Source organism: Triticum dicoccoides, chromosome 4A (assembly GCF_002162155.2).
Source record: "Triticum dicoccoides isolate Atlit2015 ecotype Zavitan chromosome 4A, WEW_v2.0, whole genome shotgun sequence".
In the NCBI taxonomy this organism is placed as follows: domain Eukaryota; kingdom Viridiplantae; phylum Streptophyta; class Magnoliopsida; order Poales; family Poaceae; genus Triticum; species Triticum dicoccoides.
Genome location: NC_041386.1, coordinates 622595623 through 622611487, shown reverse-complemented (window position 1 = coordinate 622611487; position 15865 = coordinate 622595623). Strand labels below are relative to the sequence as shown.

Below are 15865 nucleotides of genomic sequence, written 5' to 3'. Positions count from 1 at the left end.
CATGTGAGGCCATGTGTATGATTGCCATCAGTGTGTTGTATCTTGATTTCCAGCCTTAAGAGTAAAAGGTGGTTAGGCCATGAGTTACATTTTGAAGATGTCAAGATCGCGTCCAGCTTTGTTCGCCTTTAATAGCATTACTTATGTGTATCCTAATTAGATTATTTTAAATTGATTTTTTATGGAGGGTTTGCAAAAATGATTACATCAGAGATAATGTAGACTTTGCGGTTCAATTGAAGAATTTTATTTTGTTTCTCTAAAGTTTATGCAAAGCATCTATATTTGGTCCTTCAAAAAAATGTTGTGCTACATTTCCCTCATGTTTTCAAACAGGACATGGGCCGTCCAAAACAAGACATAGGGCTGATGTATCCCCAGTTTTGAATCTCACTTTGCCTTGCCAAATGGCGGTCAAAGTCAGCTCCAATGCCACGTCATATCTTCTTCTTCTCTCTCCGTGGCAGGCATTTTGTCGAGCACTTTGTGAGCCGCGACGACCCTGCACATTTCCCTTGCCGCCGGCGGGGAGAGCAGGGGGACTCGATGAGATCAGCCAGATACAGCGACGGGTTTTTCTTAAACACAGTACAGACGCAATCGCTCATATACACACGCATACACTCACCTCTATAAACGCACACACGCACACCCTATCCCTATGAGCACCTTCGAAAAACCGAGCTGGCATATCATCTTGAAATTTATGAAGTCACCGTAGGCACCTCATCGTCGACGGGAACGTTTCCTCTTACTGAATGCGCATTGCCGAAAATTCTGAAATAAATGCGATCACAGAATTTGAACCCTGGTGGGCTGGAGATACTACAGTCCCATTAACCATCCAACCACATGTTGGTTGGCAACACAACGACGGGTTGATGCAGTCCGGCCCGGGTGGAAGGCGTGGCAGCAAGCCGGGAGGACCCGTGCTGGTGCTTGTTCATGAACCCGGAGTTCCTGCACATCCGAAGCGAACGAGCGCATGTAGGATCGGAAGTATGTCTAGAGGGGGGGGGTGATTAGACTACTTGACCAAATAAAAATCTAACCTTTTCCCAATTTTAAATCTTGGCAGATTTTAGCAACTTAGCACTAGTCAAGCAATCAACCTACACATGCAAATCTATATAGCAGCGGAATGTAAAACATTGCACATGAAGGTAAATGGAGGAGTTTGGAGGGAGCAAACACAATGTAGACACGGAGATTTTTGGCGTGGTTCCGATAGGTGGTGCTATTGTACATTGGTGAAGACTTCAACCCATGAAGGGTAACGGTTGCACGAGTCCATGGAGGGCTCCACCCACGAAGGGTCCACGAAGAAGCAACCTTATCTATCCCACCATGACCATCACCCATGAAGGACTTGCCTCACTAGGGTAGATCTTCACGAAGTAGGCGATCTCCTTGCCCATACAAACTTCTTGGTTCAACTCCACAATCTTGACGGAGGCTCCCAAGTGACACCTAACCAATCTAGGAGACACCACTCTCCAAAAGGTAATAAATGGTGTGTTGATGATAAACTCATTGCTCTTGTGTTTCAAATGATAGTCTCCCCAACACTCAACTCTGTCTCACTGATTTGTATTTGGTGGAAAGAAGATTTGAGTGGAAATCAACTTGGAGAAGACTAGAGATCAAGATTCATATGGTTGGAATGGAATATCTTTGTCTCAACACATGAGTAGGTAGTTCTCTCTCAGAAAATGAATGTTGGAAGTGTAGGCATGTTCTGATGGCTCTCTCCACGAATGAAGAGTGGGTGGAGGGGTATATATAGCCTCCACATAAAATTTAACTGTTACACACAAATCACCAAACTCGGTGGGACCGAATAATGAAACTCGGCCAGACCGATTTAGTTCAAAATGTGAACGTTAGGGTTTTCGGTGGGACCGACATGTCAACTCGGTGGGACCGATTTCATTAGAGTTAGGGCATAACGTAATCTCGGTGAAATCGATTACACAAACTCGGTGGGACCGATTTTGGTAATAGGCTAACCAAAGAGTTGGTCAGGCAAACTCGATGGGACCGATTTGCTCATCTCGGTGAGACCGAAATGTTACGAAGGGGAAACAGAGAGTTTGCATTGCGAACTCTGTGGGACCGATCGCTCATCTTGGTTGAACCTAAACGTTACGAAGGGAAACATAGAGTTTGCAATCCCATCTCGGTGAGACCGAGATCCCTGTCGGTGAGACCGAAATGACTAGGGTTTGTGGCAGTGGCTATGTCAAGAGAACTCGGTGGCGCCGGATGGAATGTTTCGGCGGGGCTGAGTTTGACTTTTGGTTTGGGACACATGTGGATATGAGAAAGTGGTTGAGAGTTTTTGAGCGTATCATTAAACATTTTGAGCAAGCAACCCATTAAGCAACACCTCATACCCTTTTAATAGTATTGACTTTTTCTATGAACTCAATGTGATCTTGGATCACTAAAAGTAAAATGTAGAGTCTTGAGCTTTAGAGCTTGAGTCAATGTTTTGTCCTTAGCATTTTGAGGGGTCCATATTCTTAATCCATGGCATTGCCAATCATTGAGTTTTCCTGAAATATTTATCTTGAAATAGCATTAGCTCAATGAATTATATATTGTTAATAATTACCAAAACCACTCAGAAATAGTTGCACTTTCAGCGTACCGCCAGCTCTTTTAGGGTGACTTCACACCCAAGTCCTGTAAAACTACCATGATCAATTGATTATGAACGCATTTGCTATCTTCTCCCTTCTTAATATATAAATGCCAACGATACGCTGGTTCTTTCAAAAAGGTACCATATGAATGCCAGCGATACGTTGGTTCTTTCAAAAAGGTACCAGTCCTCACTATCAGTGAAACTTAAGCGGCAGGACACGAGCTTGCTTGGAGATCCGTTCATAAAAGAGAGACTAAAAATGTGCAGTGTGCTTATGCATGATGGAAGCACATCGACATGGCTCGGCCCCGTTCGCTCCTTCTACAGCCAGATCACAGGCACTGCTGGCCAAGACACCATTCAAGTTGAGTAAATAGCAAAAAATAAAATAAAATACCACATTTGGGGCTAGCGTTAGTACAAAATTACCACTTACTTTAGTTTCTCAAAAAGACACTGCTATTTTGGTTGACTGTTTGAAAAAAACACTAGTGACTGAAGCGTTAACATTTAACCGTGATTATGACAAGGTTGGCCCCCGCCTGACATGGCATAAAAGTCAACACCGTCAGCTTTGACTGTTATGACATGGGAAGCACACATGTAGGCCCCTTTCAAAAACAAGCAACCGGGTCCATGTAACTTTTTAAACAAAGCAATCAGGTCCATCTAACTTTTTTGAAAAAAACAATAGAGTCCCTGTAACTTTTTTAAAGAAGTAATTGGGTCCTTGTGCTGGCACTGGTCGTGGTTGCACCGGCCGACCGTGTTGGTGACAGGTCGTGGCTGTTGTGGCCTTGGCTATGTCGTTGTGGTGCTGTTGCCCTCTATCGCGGTTGTTGTTGCTTGCTGCTAAGCACAAGCTCCAATTAAAAGGAAGGCTGACGAGGGCGGCGTCAGCAAGGCCCAAAGCTTGCAGCGCCTCCTCTTCATGTGCGGCCACGCGGGCTTCTTCTCCGGCGCCCTCCAGCATGGAAGGCCACCAGAGCAGTAGGAAGGTCACCGGTGCATGAGAGGGTGGCTGGGCGCCAGCTGGGAGCAAGAAGGAGCGGTTGGGCGCCGTCTGGAAGCAGCATGAGGCGGTGGCGGGGGTGTGGGCGGGCTTCTTGCCGATAGCAGTACTCAGGCGACCAACTGTCCGGCCACTATAGCGAGCGTGGTGGACTACTGTAGAGAAAAGGGATCCTCGATGGGATACAGAGAAAAGGGAGACATAGGAGAAGAAGGTGACATGTGGGCCCTACCTGGTCATAACGGTCAGCTTAACTGTTTACATAATAGTGTTGACTCTTTTTTGCCACGTGAAACTGACGAGCGGGCCCTCCATGTCATAAACTGGACTAAGACATAACCATTTCACTCATTAGTGTTTTTTTGGAAAAACCAACCAAAATAGTGATAGTAGGAGCTTTTTGAGAAATTAAAGAAAGTGGTAGTTTTCGTAACACTAGCTCCAAATGTGGTAGGTTTCTGCTATTTACTCCATTCAAGTTCGAACAAGGGAACTCAAGTAAGAGCAGGGGAAATGATATTCTACGCATAGTAAGTAGTTATCTCTTTCCTTCAAATTATTTGAAGTTCTATTTTTTTTAAACAAAAATGCTAAATGGAGGACGAGCTCCATGGAGCTCTTTTTTGATTTTTTTTTCTTTCCAAAATCAGCATTTTGAAGTTCTAAAAAATCACACACGTTTATATGTATGTATACTACATGTGTGTAAAATTTGAAGGTGATGTACATTATGGTGAGCGCTACACAAAAATGAGAGAAAATGTTACTTTTGAAAATGATGAACATTAATGCATTTCATTGTCAGACTTTACACAAATGTAGAATACATCCACATCAATGCGTACGATTTTTTCAGAATTTTTCGAAACATCAAAATGTGTCTTTTGATATATTTTTTAAACTCCATGGAGCTCGTCCTCCAAAATGTCCTACTTTGTCTAAGATCAAACTTCTTTAAGTTTGCCCGGATCTATAGAAAAATATCAGTATCTACAACATCAAATTAGTTTAATTAGACTGGTCATAAAATGTATATTTATACTACATACATATTTGATGTTAGCAACATACTTTTCTATATATTTAGTCAAACAAAGAAAAAAAAATTAATCAGTACAAAGCTTGAACTTCAAATAATTTAAACGGAGATAGTAGTACACTATAATAAGAAAACTTATCCAGTCAAAGTAACTTGTCTAGAGAGGAAATCATAGGGGGTGGCTAGAGATCACGGTCAGGATATTTTTTTCTTGTGTGCTAAATAAGTCTAAGGTGAGCATTGATTGATATTGGCAAAGTTGGGGGTACTGGTTTCAAGGACTATCGGGTAGGGATTGATTCAGCTCAGTCTACCACTACAAAGTTAAGATTCAAGATATCGAATTGTAGATTATACTAGTTCTTGGACATATGTTTCTCTGCAAGCCATGCATGTCATGTGGAATAAACACATGTTTTTTATACTATGAACTAACATGCATATTCGAAAAAGCAATGCACAAACATGCTTTGTTTTAAAGGTTAAGTCAGAACGACAAACTTTATGTTTAAATCTGAACTCATTTGTAATACTTTGGTGTGAAGATGTTGGAACCATGTGCCACCGGGAAGGAACACATACTGATCTAATGATTTACTTGATAACCTTTACCTAGTTGGTGATTATTATAAACAATATCACCTCAATGCAAGCCGCTAATTATTGATCCCACCGAAACATGTTAGACATTTGATAGAAAAAATCACTAACGGAATGGTCAACAATTCGATAGAAGTCCTTATAAACACAATATGCACTCTAGAGTTTACTATATTTGCTTAGACCTAATCATGTGCTGCTATCAAGATATTTGTTAGATTGTATGCTTTTTAGGTCTCTACCAATATTTTTATAAATATTACCCCCCCTACACACACACTATAGTTCATGAAAAGTAGCATACATTATTCATTGAAGCATGCGTTTTGTCCTACTTCATTTTTCACATTAAAACATGATTTGTTATAAAGATGCAAACCTTCTAAAAAATAAAGTGCTAACCTAAGTTTTGTTAAAACATATGGCAACATCACATAATATTACAATTTAATGGCATACATTGGAACCATATAAGTAAAAACACTATAGTCCACATTAATAATATTTTTATGTGATTAATTATACTCCTAAGTAATCAAAGTTGATATGCGTTTTGATATAAGTAAATAATGACAAAGTATAAAAGTTTGATATAAATAGTATTTATTTTAACTAGACTCGACCTAAAATTTGTTTAAAAATAATAAAAAAAAGGTTTTTAGTCCGTTAATTTTAAAATACACAATCTTGAATCTTTATATGCAATTTAATATTGACAACAAAAAGAAGTATTATGTAGAGCGTTGATGCACCCATGACTTGTTATATACATGTAGCACAATTGACACTTTATTAAGGATAAATGAGCATTAAGCCTCAATCATTTTGTTATATTTTTCATTTTTTTATATTTTATTTTGATGATTTTCATAAGCTGAATCATCTTTATGAACCGGAGGCAATCTTTCGACATTGAAAGTTATAAAGTTTTTAATGATTGAAATTATTATGATATCTCCTTGGACCAAAACACATTTTACATAAATATTGTCTCGAGCAATTTTTGGATAAAGATCAATAAGGCATGTGAAAAAAATATAACAACAGTCATGCGATGTTTTTATTATCTTCTCTATGCAATGTCGTTTCTTTTCTCTTTCTCCTCACAATTGAAACTAAAATACCCTATTTTTCTCAATCATATGCAAATTCGAGGTAAAAATTATTAGTTTTATCATTGAAGTGTTAATGATTTACTAGACTATTTTTTGTGTAGTCTGAATTTTGAACCCAAAAATGAACTTAGAACTAAAATACCAAGTTTGTCTAGAATCGTATGTTAAATTTAGTTGAAATATGGCCACATTGGCGAGTGAAGTTATTCCGGTTTTACTGGAATTGTTTCATAGATCTGAGTTACAACCCAAAAATTAAAACTAAAACTAAAAAAATATATGTTTCTCAGAAACAACATGCCAAATTTAGCTAAAGTTCTAGCAATTTCATCATTGAATTATTTTTTGATTTATTTGAATAATTTCAATTTTCTATAGAACCCAATTTTTGCAAGTTTTATAGCTAGGAGTGGAGAGATGAAAAGATGTGCCAGATAATATAAGGTTTTCAAGATGGTCACGTTATCTAAATAAATATAAATGTAATGTTTAAACAAGTTTTAAAAAATGTAAAGTTTAAACACACCATAGACACCGTGTCCAGCTGATTGAAAATTTAGAAAAACCAGAACCAAAACAAAATTCTAAATTTTAACCTGTGGGCCTGCAAGTCAACGACAAGGGAGGAATTATTCCACCCAACCGAACATGCGGCAACCCAACAAACCCCAACGAACCCAACGACATCCCTTTCCATCTCATCAAAAAACGAAAATAAATAAATAAATAACGACATCCCTTACCTCGCCCCCACTCCTCAGCGCCGGGATACCGAGAATGCCCCTGGACCCCGACCACTCGCCGTCGCCGCCGCCGCAGCCGCCGCACCGCGACTGGTTCTTCCCGCCGGCGCCGCCCTTCCTCCCCTCCTCCTCCAGGTCCCTCGCCCCCAGGGCCCCCTTCCCCTCCACCTCCCGCTCCTACAAGCCCTACTCGCCCGCCGACCGCCGCCCGCTCCCGCCCCCCCGCTCCCGCTCCCGCTCCCCGCACCCCTCGCCGGAGCAGCAGTCGCCGCAGCCCCCCTCCGCGCCGCGCCTCCGGGGCTGGGACCCCCGCTACGCGGGCGTCCGCCGCGGCGATGCGCCCGCAGCTGCTGCCGCGCCGCCGGCTGCCCCGCCGGCGGTGCCCGAGAGGAAGTCGCCCCCGGCGTCGGCGCTCACCCTTCGGTGGTCCGGGATGCTCTCCGCGGCGGTGAGTCACGGTGAACTCCGGGGGTTTGACTTTTGTTGACTGCCTACAGTGGTCTGATCATTCTGCTCTGCTTCCATTCCAGGCCATTCTCCTCTGCTTCGCCTCCCTCCTCCACAGGAACTTCTCGCTGCACGACCAGGTCCACCATTTGCGGGTAAAATCCTAACCCATTTCACCCTCCGCACATTATGCAAGAGGGCGGCAGCCTTACCGCCGCTCGTTTCGATTCTACCAGGGACAGCTTGGTGCGGCCACCGCGAAGTTGCAGTCATGTATCGTCGTCATGGACTCGTCGCTGGACATGAGCAGCGTGTTTTCGTACGAGAGCAACGACGAGTTTGTGCCCAGCAGAAGCCTGAAGAATTTCTCCCTGCTGCTCTCGCTGTCCGCGCTGTATGCGCCGATAGTTATTCTCAAGTACATCGACATTCTGTCCAAGCTGAGGAGATCACGACACTCTGAAGATGTCGCCTTCAACAAGCGGTTGGCGTACAGAGTAGATATATTTTTGTCACTTCATCCATACGCTAAACCCTTGGTTCTTCTTGTCGGTACAATGTTGCTTATCGGTCTTGGTGGACTCGCTCTTTATGGGGTTACTGATGATAGCTTATCGGATTGCCTCTGGTTATCGTGGACCTTTGTGGCTGATGCGGGAAACCATGCAAATGCCGTTGGCGTTGGACCTAAGTTGGTTTCAGTTTCAATCAGTATTGGTGGGATGTTGGTTTTTGCCATGATGCTTGGTCTTGTGACTGATTCAATCTCAGAGAAGTTTGATTCTTTGAGGAAAGGAAGGAGCGAGGTCATAGAGCAGAGTCACACCCTGATCCTTGGGTGGAGTGACAAGTTGGTAATCTTGGAATCAAACCTTTGCTGATTTCTTTCCTGCAGCATTTTCTGTTATTTTTCTTATTATTCAAATACGAGTGTCATATCAATAGCGAATAGCTGAACATGATTGTTAGAGCGCTTCTTATTGCATAAGTACACTCTTTTAACTACTTCCTGGAGCTTCAAGTGTAGAGGCATGTTACAGAAAGATGATCAGATCTCCAGTTTACAGTGTGAATGTTACATGAAGTGTGGTCTTTTTTATTTTTATTTTCTTGCATCTGATTTGTTGTCATTTTGGTGAGGGGTGAAACGCTTAAAATAGCCAGTTACGGAGACAGATGGGACCTTTAAAATCAAGAGTGTAATGCAGATGTAATATTTCCTCTCACATTGTGTTTTCTGTTGTCAGTTCCTATTAGCAGTATGGTAGGTACTAGATACTGATACTTAGTTGTATTATGCATATGGATTTATAGCTGTTTCTTGCGTTTCTCCAGACTAACCTATTTCCCGTTACGTCAATAGGGATCTTTACTGAACCAAATTTGTATTGCTAACGAAAGTTTGGGAGGAGGGACTATCGTAGTGATGGCCGAGAGAGACAAAGAGGAAATGGAAGCAGATATTGCTAAAATGGAGTTTGACTTGAAAGGAACGGCTGTAATATGCAGAAGTGGAAGCCCTTTGATTCTGGCTGACTTGAAAAAGGTAAGAAATATGGTTACTGATTCAGAGACATACTTTGATTTTCCTCTGTTTGCTACATCTGTTAATGTTAATGCCACTGTGGTATCTTTAGATAGGTCGATTACTGTGATGTTATTAATTTATTCTGTCTCTGTTCTCCTATTTTTGGACTAAATCTACCATAATGCTCAAGGTCTCAGTTTCTAAGGCGCGTGCAATTGTGGTTTTAGCTGAAGAAGGAAATGCTGACCAGGTTTGTTCTGCTGATCAAATTGCACCGTTTAATATGAAATCCGTGCTTACATTAGTTGTCCCTTCTCCAGAGTGATGCCCGAGCACTGCGAATAGTCTTGAGTTTAACTGGAGTTAAAGAAGGACTAAGAGGTCACATTGTCGTTGAGCTTAGTGATCTTGACAATGAAGTGCTAGTCAAACTTGTTGGTGGAGACCTTGTGGAAACTGTTGTTGCACATGATGTAATAGGTCGGTTGATGATACAATGCGCGCGTCAGCCGGGCCTTGCTCAGGTTTTTCCTATCCAGCAGTTCTGAATATATCTCGCTCCTTAAAAAGGAACTCCTCTTGAGCATTCTGATTGATTCATTCTATTTATTATTGCATTGTGGAATTGCATGTAGGAGACCTTTCTAGTACAAAGTCTGTTTTCTTCAGAAACTTTATTGCACTAAGCTTATGATCTTCGCTTGATTTTAGATGTACATAAGCTAGTTGTTCTGTTTAATTCCACTATGCTGTTCCTCCGCACTGCCAATTACTGGCTCACTTCCACACTGCATTTTTTAGCTTGCGGCTGCAGATTTTATGAAACTAAAGTAGGAGCTTGTCCTACATTTGCAACCTGCACACACTGACAGGTTTACCTACATCATGCTGGTTATAATTCCCTTTCTGGTTGAGTATTTTATAGACTTCAGTAACTATATGTAGTCTTTCTAATTTCTGAATGTACCTTCAAAGACTAATTGAGTATACATCCACAGATATGGGAAGATATCCTTGGCTTCGAGAACTGTGAGTTCTACATTAAAAGATGGCCTCAGTTGGTCGGAATGCAATTTGAAGATGTGCTGATTAGTTTTCCTGATGCTGTTCCATGTGGAATAAAGATGGCATCTTACGGGGGGAAGATTATTTTAAATCCTGATGATTGTTATGTCTTGCAAGAGGGCGATGAGGTGATAGTAATTGCAGAGGATGATGATACATATACCCCAGCACCGTTACCCAAGGTAAACTATTTATCTTTATAACCAAGTGCATCAACTGAATTTTGCCCATACAGAGCTAGCTTCAAATGTTCCTTTTGGGCTTACGCTTATCAGTAGCTGTAATAGTCCATGGTGTGGTCAGTGCCATCTAACGTCATAGTGTGCCTACTGTATTGAACCTTTTATGTTAATCTTGAAAATTGGATTTTGTCTGAATGTGGGCCATCGAATGCCATATTGTGCCTACTTTATTGAACCTAATGGATTAATCTAAAAAATCGGATTTTGTTTGAATGTGGGCCATTAACTTGTGTCATAGAATGTCCTCCAATATTTCAAATAAATTATTCCTATGCACCTTCTGGAAATATTTCCCTCAGAGAAGTTCTTCTATCAGGATACATGAAATTAAACACAGCTTGATTGCTTTTGCATTAAGATTTGAGAAGTATCCTTTCCCCCTTGTGTTCAGTGAGCACCAAACATCAACTGCATGATACCATTTTATGCTTTACAGATGTCATCTATGGGGCTTGTCTTCACTTTCTTAAACTATAAAAACTACTTATGTTAGCTTCCTAAGAAAGTGTAGTATTGACACTGCACATATATATAGAACATCCTGTAATGAAGTTTACAAAAGCAAAGTCAATTTTATTATTCAGGTTAAAGAAGCTGTTTACATAGACATTGTTCGCCATGAAAGAAACTCCCAGAAGATTCTTCTTTGTGGAATGCGACGGGATATAGATGATATGATTGTGGTAAGCCCTTTCTTCAAGCCCCTAATTACCTTTTTTCTGTAAACTTGTGCAGGTTAGGAGAGGCTACCCGCCTAAAGATTTTGTTGGTCCAAAGTCTCCTGAAAGAATATTATTTTGTGGTTGGCGACGTGATATGGAGGATATGATAATGGTAAATTGATTATGGATACAAACTGGCATTCTCACCCTCTTCTGGAATATTCATGTGGATGTAATGCAGTCATTTGGAGCATTTCAAGGCAAAATTTGACCGTCCTGAACATCTTGAAACTATTAAAAATATATTAGTTTTTCCTGCTTTATACCTTCCTTATGTCTAATGGTGCTCCTTAAATATGTTGTCTTGCCGTACTTTTGAATCCAATGTTTCTTACATCATACTGTCTTCTCTAACTTTTGATGCACATGGCTAACTCTAGTTGGGAAATTCTCGCATCTTCTGCATGACTCCTATATGCGATGCACTCTAATTTGGCATATATGCTGATATGGGCCACCATAACATAGGCATAAATTCTTACTTATGGTGTGCTTGGAGTCTCACATTAGTTGTCCATTTAGGCTTGACTTCTACTTTTATGCGGTATGACTACATTGATGCATGTGCGACAGCAAACTCGTGCATTTAGCAAACAGCTCTTAATTTTCAAGTGTTGGTTGAACAAAATTGTACACAAAGAAGATAAAATCTGCTAAATTTATAACTTTGTCATAATAATAATATGAACATGCTGTACTGACTGTAGCTCAAAGTTGTAAGTACTGTAAGAATTGCTTATATGGCTGTAATCGATCCGACCTGTTTTTCTCCCCTTTTTGTTTGCTGGGTCTTGGCCTGTCTTAGGCTTGTAGCCTTGTACCATAAACCCTTCTTTCTATTAATGCATTGAGACACGAACTTCTGCATTTTCTCAAAAAAGAATAATAATAATTGTTTATACATCAACATATGATGCCATAATTAAACAATATACAGATATGCAACACCGGGCCTTTTGTTTGTCTCAATTGCACGCACGGTGCATTTACTTGGTGCACAGCAAGTCAACAGCATATTGTAACTTGGTTTTAGATATTCAGGTACTGGATGCTTTCCTAGCTCCAGGGTCAGAGTTGTGGATGTTCAATGATGTCCCTGAGATAGATAGAGAAAGAAAGCTAATTGAAGGAGGTCTGGACTTTAGTCGTCTTGAAAATATTACATTGGTTCATCGAGAAGGAAATGCTGTTATTCGCCGTCACTTGGAGAGCCTCCCTTTAGAGTCGTTTGATTCTGTAAGTTCTGCGAAAATAAGAATGTTTTCCTGGATAAAAGGAAGTATTGAGCTTCCTATGAGTTTGATTTCTTGTTTTTTCCATTTGACTGAGTTTCCTATGATTTCAATTGTAGATATTGATTTTGGCAGATGAATCTGTAGAAGATTCAGCAATCCAAGCTGATTCGAGGTCTCTTGCAACGTTACTGTTGATCAGAGATATTCAGGTTCTTCTAGAAATGCAAAATCATCTGGACTTTTCTTTTGACTTAAGTCATTATCACTGCAGATTATGTCGTTTTCTAATAGTGATTATCTTGGTTATGTGCTATTTTTGTTTTTGGTTATCTATTTATCTTTCCTGATGCTATAAACCTATACTATGATTCTGTACACATACTTATTACTATTCTTGCACTTGTAACTACTGCAGGCAAAACGGCTTCCATACAAGGAAGCGATTGGTTCAGATGGTTTCCGAAGAAGCTTATCAGAAGGTTCTTGGATGGGAGAGATGCAACAAGCATCTGATAAATCTGTTATAATCAGTGAGATATTGGATCCTAGGACTAAAAATTTGTTATACATGTCAAAAATAAGTGACTATGTTCTTTCAAATGAACTCGTGAGCATGGCATTGGCAATGGTCGCAGAAGATCGCCAAATAAATTATGTGTTGGAGGAGCTCTTTGCTGAACAGGTATGATTCTTGTATTATTCTCAGTTTTTTTTCCTCAATGAACGTCAAGCTTTTACCATCATCATATAACATGTTTCTTGTCAACATATATGTTAACTGATACATACATATACCTGTCTTTGTAGAGTCTTGAAGTTTTGAACCTGATGTTACTATATAGAGTACTAGGTTAACTTTACCTATAGATCATTACCTCCAGAAAAGGGAATTGTGTAAGAATACTTGACAAGTTTGCCACTGTACACATACATGTTCTCCCCAGGTTAAAGATGTTGACAGTAAGCACTCTTGTCAGGTTTAGGTATCAGTATCGCTAATACCTTGCATTTGTACTCTTCTGCAGGGGAATGAACTGCAAATACGACAATCTGACCTGTACCTTCGAGAAGACGAGGAGCTAAACTTCTTCGAGGTCATGCTACGAGCTAGGCAGAGGAAAGAGGTTGTCATCGGGTACCGTCTCGAGGACGCCGAGCGTGCCATAATCAATCCACCAGACAAAGTTTCAAGGAGAAGGTGGTCACCCAAGGATGTTTTTGTCGCTATAGCTGAGAAAGAATGAAATATCATCAGACAAAATATTACAATTAAAATACACGCCTCGCTGATAACTCGGATGAAACCGACAGTAACAGCGGACGGCTGTTGCATGGCGTGCCGCCCCATCCGAAAGATGAACAAGGGCTGAGTGTGGAGGTAGCAAAGCAGGAAGTATATACTGGGGCAAATCTAGAGTCTAGATGCACCAAGCCACCTTTGCGTATAGATTCAGTTTATAGTATATTCCTGTGTGAGAAACTTTGGGAGCATCATTTCCACAGTCCCAGGTAAAGGCCACATAGAGATGAACATTCATGTGGCATGTGGGATCTGGAGTTTTTAGGGGCTGTAGTTTAATTTGTTGTACTCTGGGTATAGACTTCAGTGTTCGTTAAACGGACCAATTGTATACCAAGTGTACATTTGAGAAAAAAAACATGTTCTATTGTCACAAATTAACAACTCCCATGTCCTTGTTCATGCATGCATGAATAGAGGAAGCTGCCGTTACACAATGAAAAGGACAGAAAGTCTGAAAAGATAAGCTTGTATCCGTCATAGCAAGAGTTCAGTGCATTATTATTTTGCTAAGTTTTTTTTATCTTTTACCTCTTTCCACCTATTTTTTTTATTGTATTTTGCATCATAAAAAGTGGGGCAAAATAACTAAAAGGCATACCCCAAAGGACAGATCATCAACTATATACGGGAAAAACAAATATTAAATAGATTACAATAATGAACTTATGGATTTTTTGCCTCATTTTTGCGTTCTTTTTGTTTGCTTGTTTATGGCAACATGACTCAAAATATATGATTTTGACAACCCATGTGTTTGCCTAGTTTAACGATGGTAGAGCTAACCTTAACCTAGCCGATATCACTGCATCTCTCAAAATTTTGGCTCTAACATATAGCCTTGTTTAGAAGACTAATGAAAGTGCATCTAGTGCCCCCTTAGTGGGTTTTGATGATTAATGACAAACGATTAAGGAACTAATGACTTTTACCGAGTACACACAAATACATATATAGTCCCAAAGATATTGTTTAAACAAACTGGTTTCAACCCCTAATTATTTGAAGTTGAAGAAAGGATGGGATCTAGAAGATCAAAGGAGGTTTCTATTTCCTTTTGTGGTTTAATGAATCAAAATGTGAATAGGACAAGCCATACTATAATGATGGGAATGATAACTACGTTTCTAGAAGAATCTTGATGATTGCTTAGTCATAGCTTAGAAGAATTCCTTTGAAAATCTCCTTTGATGTTTCTGGAAAAATCTTGATGATTGCTCAATCATACCTTAGAAGACTTTTTTTTTTAAATCTCCTTTGAGACATAGACAGTGATTCTCGGTGATACCGATTTTGAGACGGTAAGTACTGAGATTGGCCTCCGTTGTAAGGGCTGAAAACTTAGCCGTCCACGGTCTCGAAGAGCTTCAATGTCATTACGACTAGTTTCCATCCCGATGTTGCTCAAAATGGCCTGTGCATTGGAGTGTTAAGAGAGCCATGCCTCTAGGGGTTGCCCTAAATGCTTGACCTATGAATCCGGCACGACCAATTTGGAAGCCATGCTCTATATTGATCTGGTTCTTTCAGTTTCATTTCAAGTCTTCCCAAGAATCTCGTTCGGACTCGTGGCTTCAAGTCATGTTCTGTATCGATATCAACTCTTTCAATTTTGATTTCGTTCATTCCGAAATTCTTATCTTGACTTATGCATTCTGTGATATGTACGTACTTGGTTCAAATATTATTTGCAGCAAGTCATGGGTCCGCACTACCAGGATTTGGTACTGGATATGACTCTTCAAAGAAATTCATCAATCCCGGTGAGATTGTATGGAGTCTACCTTCCAAAATTAATGACCCCTAGTTGAAGAACTTCATTGTCTCTCATGTATCTTTAGTATATGCCAGTTGACTTGAATCGTAGTTCTTCCGGTATGGAATACAAAAGTATAGACGACTATATGGACGCAGAGTTTCTGCACCCGAGCTCAAATGAGCTCGGGTGAACAGTAAAATCAAAACTAAATCAATTTTTTTTTTTAAAATTCAATTTTTTTGGGAGAAACATTGACAAAAGTTCTAAGTGCTTGCAAAAATTCGCCATGAAATCACATTTCTAGAAGGCGTGGTAAAAAAAACAAAATCAGTACTCTGAAAAAGCTACTTTCAAAAGCATTTTGGAGCACTGAATTTGTTTTTTTGCCACGCTTTACAGGAATGTGAT

At 40.2% G+C, this 15865-nt stretch overlaps 1 protein-coding gene across 3 annotated transcripts; it reads left to right on the top strand.

Moving 5' to 3' along the window:
- The first annotated feature begins 7170 nt into the window (after window positions 1–7170).
- On the top strand, window positions 7171–14082 carry LOC119287451 (probable ion channel CASTOR). 3 transcript variants are annotated; one of them, XM_037566995.1, is made up of 12 exons: window positions 7171–7607; window positions 7690–7761; window positions 7843–8460; window positions 8970–9152; window positions 9325–9384; window positions 9455–9658; window positions 10133–10381; window positions 11026–11124; window positions 12205–12399; window positions 12515–12607; window positions 12814–13080; window positions 13424–13642. In XM_037566995.1, exons 1-12 carry the CDS (start codon window positions 7194–7196, stop codon window positions 13640–13642), a joined length of 2673 nt encoding a protein of 890 aa, XP_037422892.1. In that variant the 5' UTR covers window positions 7171–7193. The 3 variants fall into 3 exon arrangements, with proteins under 3 accessions (XP_037422892.1, XP_037422891.1, XP_037422893.1); XM_037566994.1 differs by lacking the exon at window positions 11026–11124 and adding an exon at window positions 11177–11275 and having other exon boundaries at window positions 7194–7607; window positions 13424–14082; XM_037566996.1 differs by lacking the exon at window positions 11026–11124 and adding an exon at window positions 11177–11275 and having other exon boundaries at window positions 7594–7617.
- Window positions 14083–15865: the final 1783 nt, after the last annotated feature.

Coding starts and splice junctions, on each gene's coding strand:
- LOC119287451 (XM_037566994.1), top strand. CDS start 7,194: ATGCCCCTGGACCCCGACCACTCGCCGTCGCCGCCGCCGCAGCCGCCG. Junction 10,382..11,176: donor CCCCAGCACCGTTACCCAAG/GTAAACTATTTA, acceptor AAACTTGTGCAG/GTTAGGAGAGGCTACCCGCC. Junction 12,400..12,514: donor CTTTAGAGTCGTTTGATTCT/GTAAGTTCTGCG, acceptor TTTCAATTGTAG/ATATTGATTTTGGCAGATGA.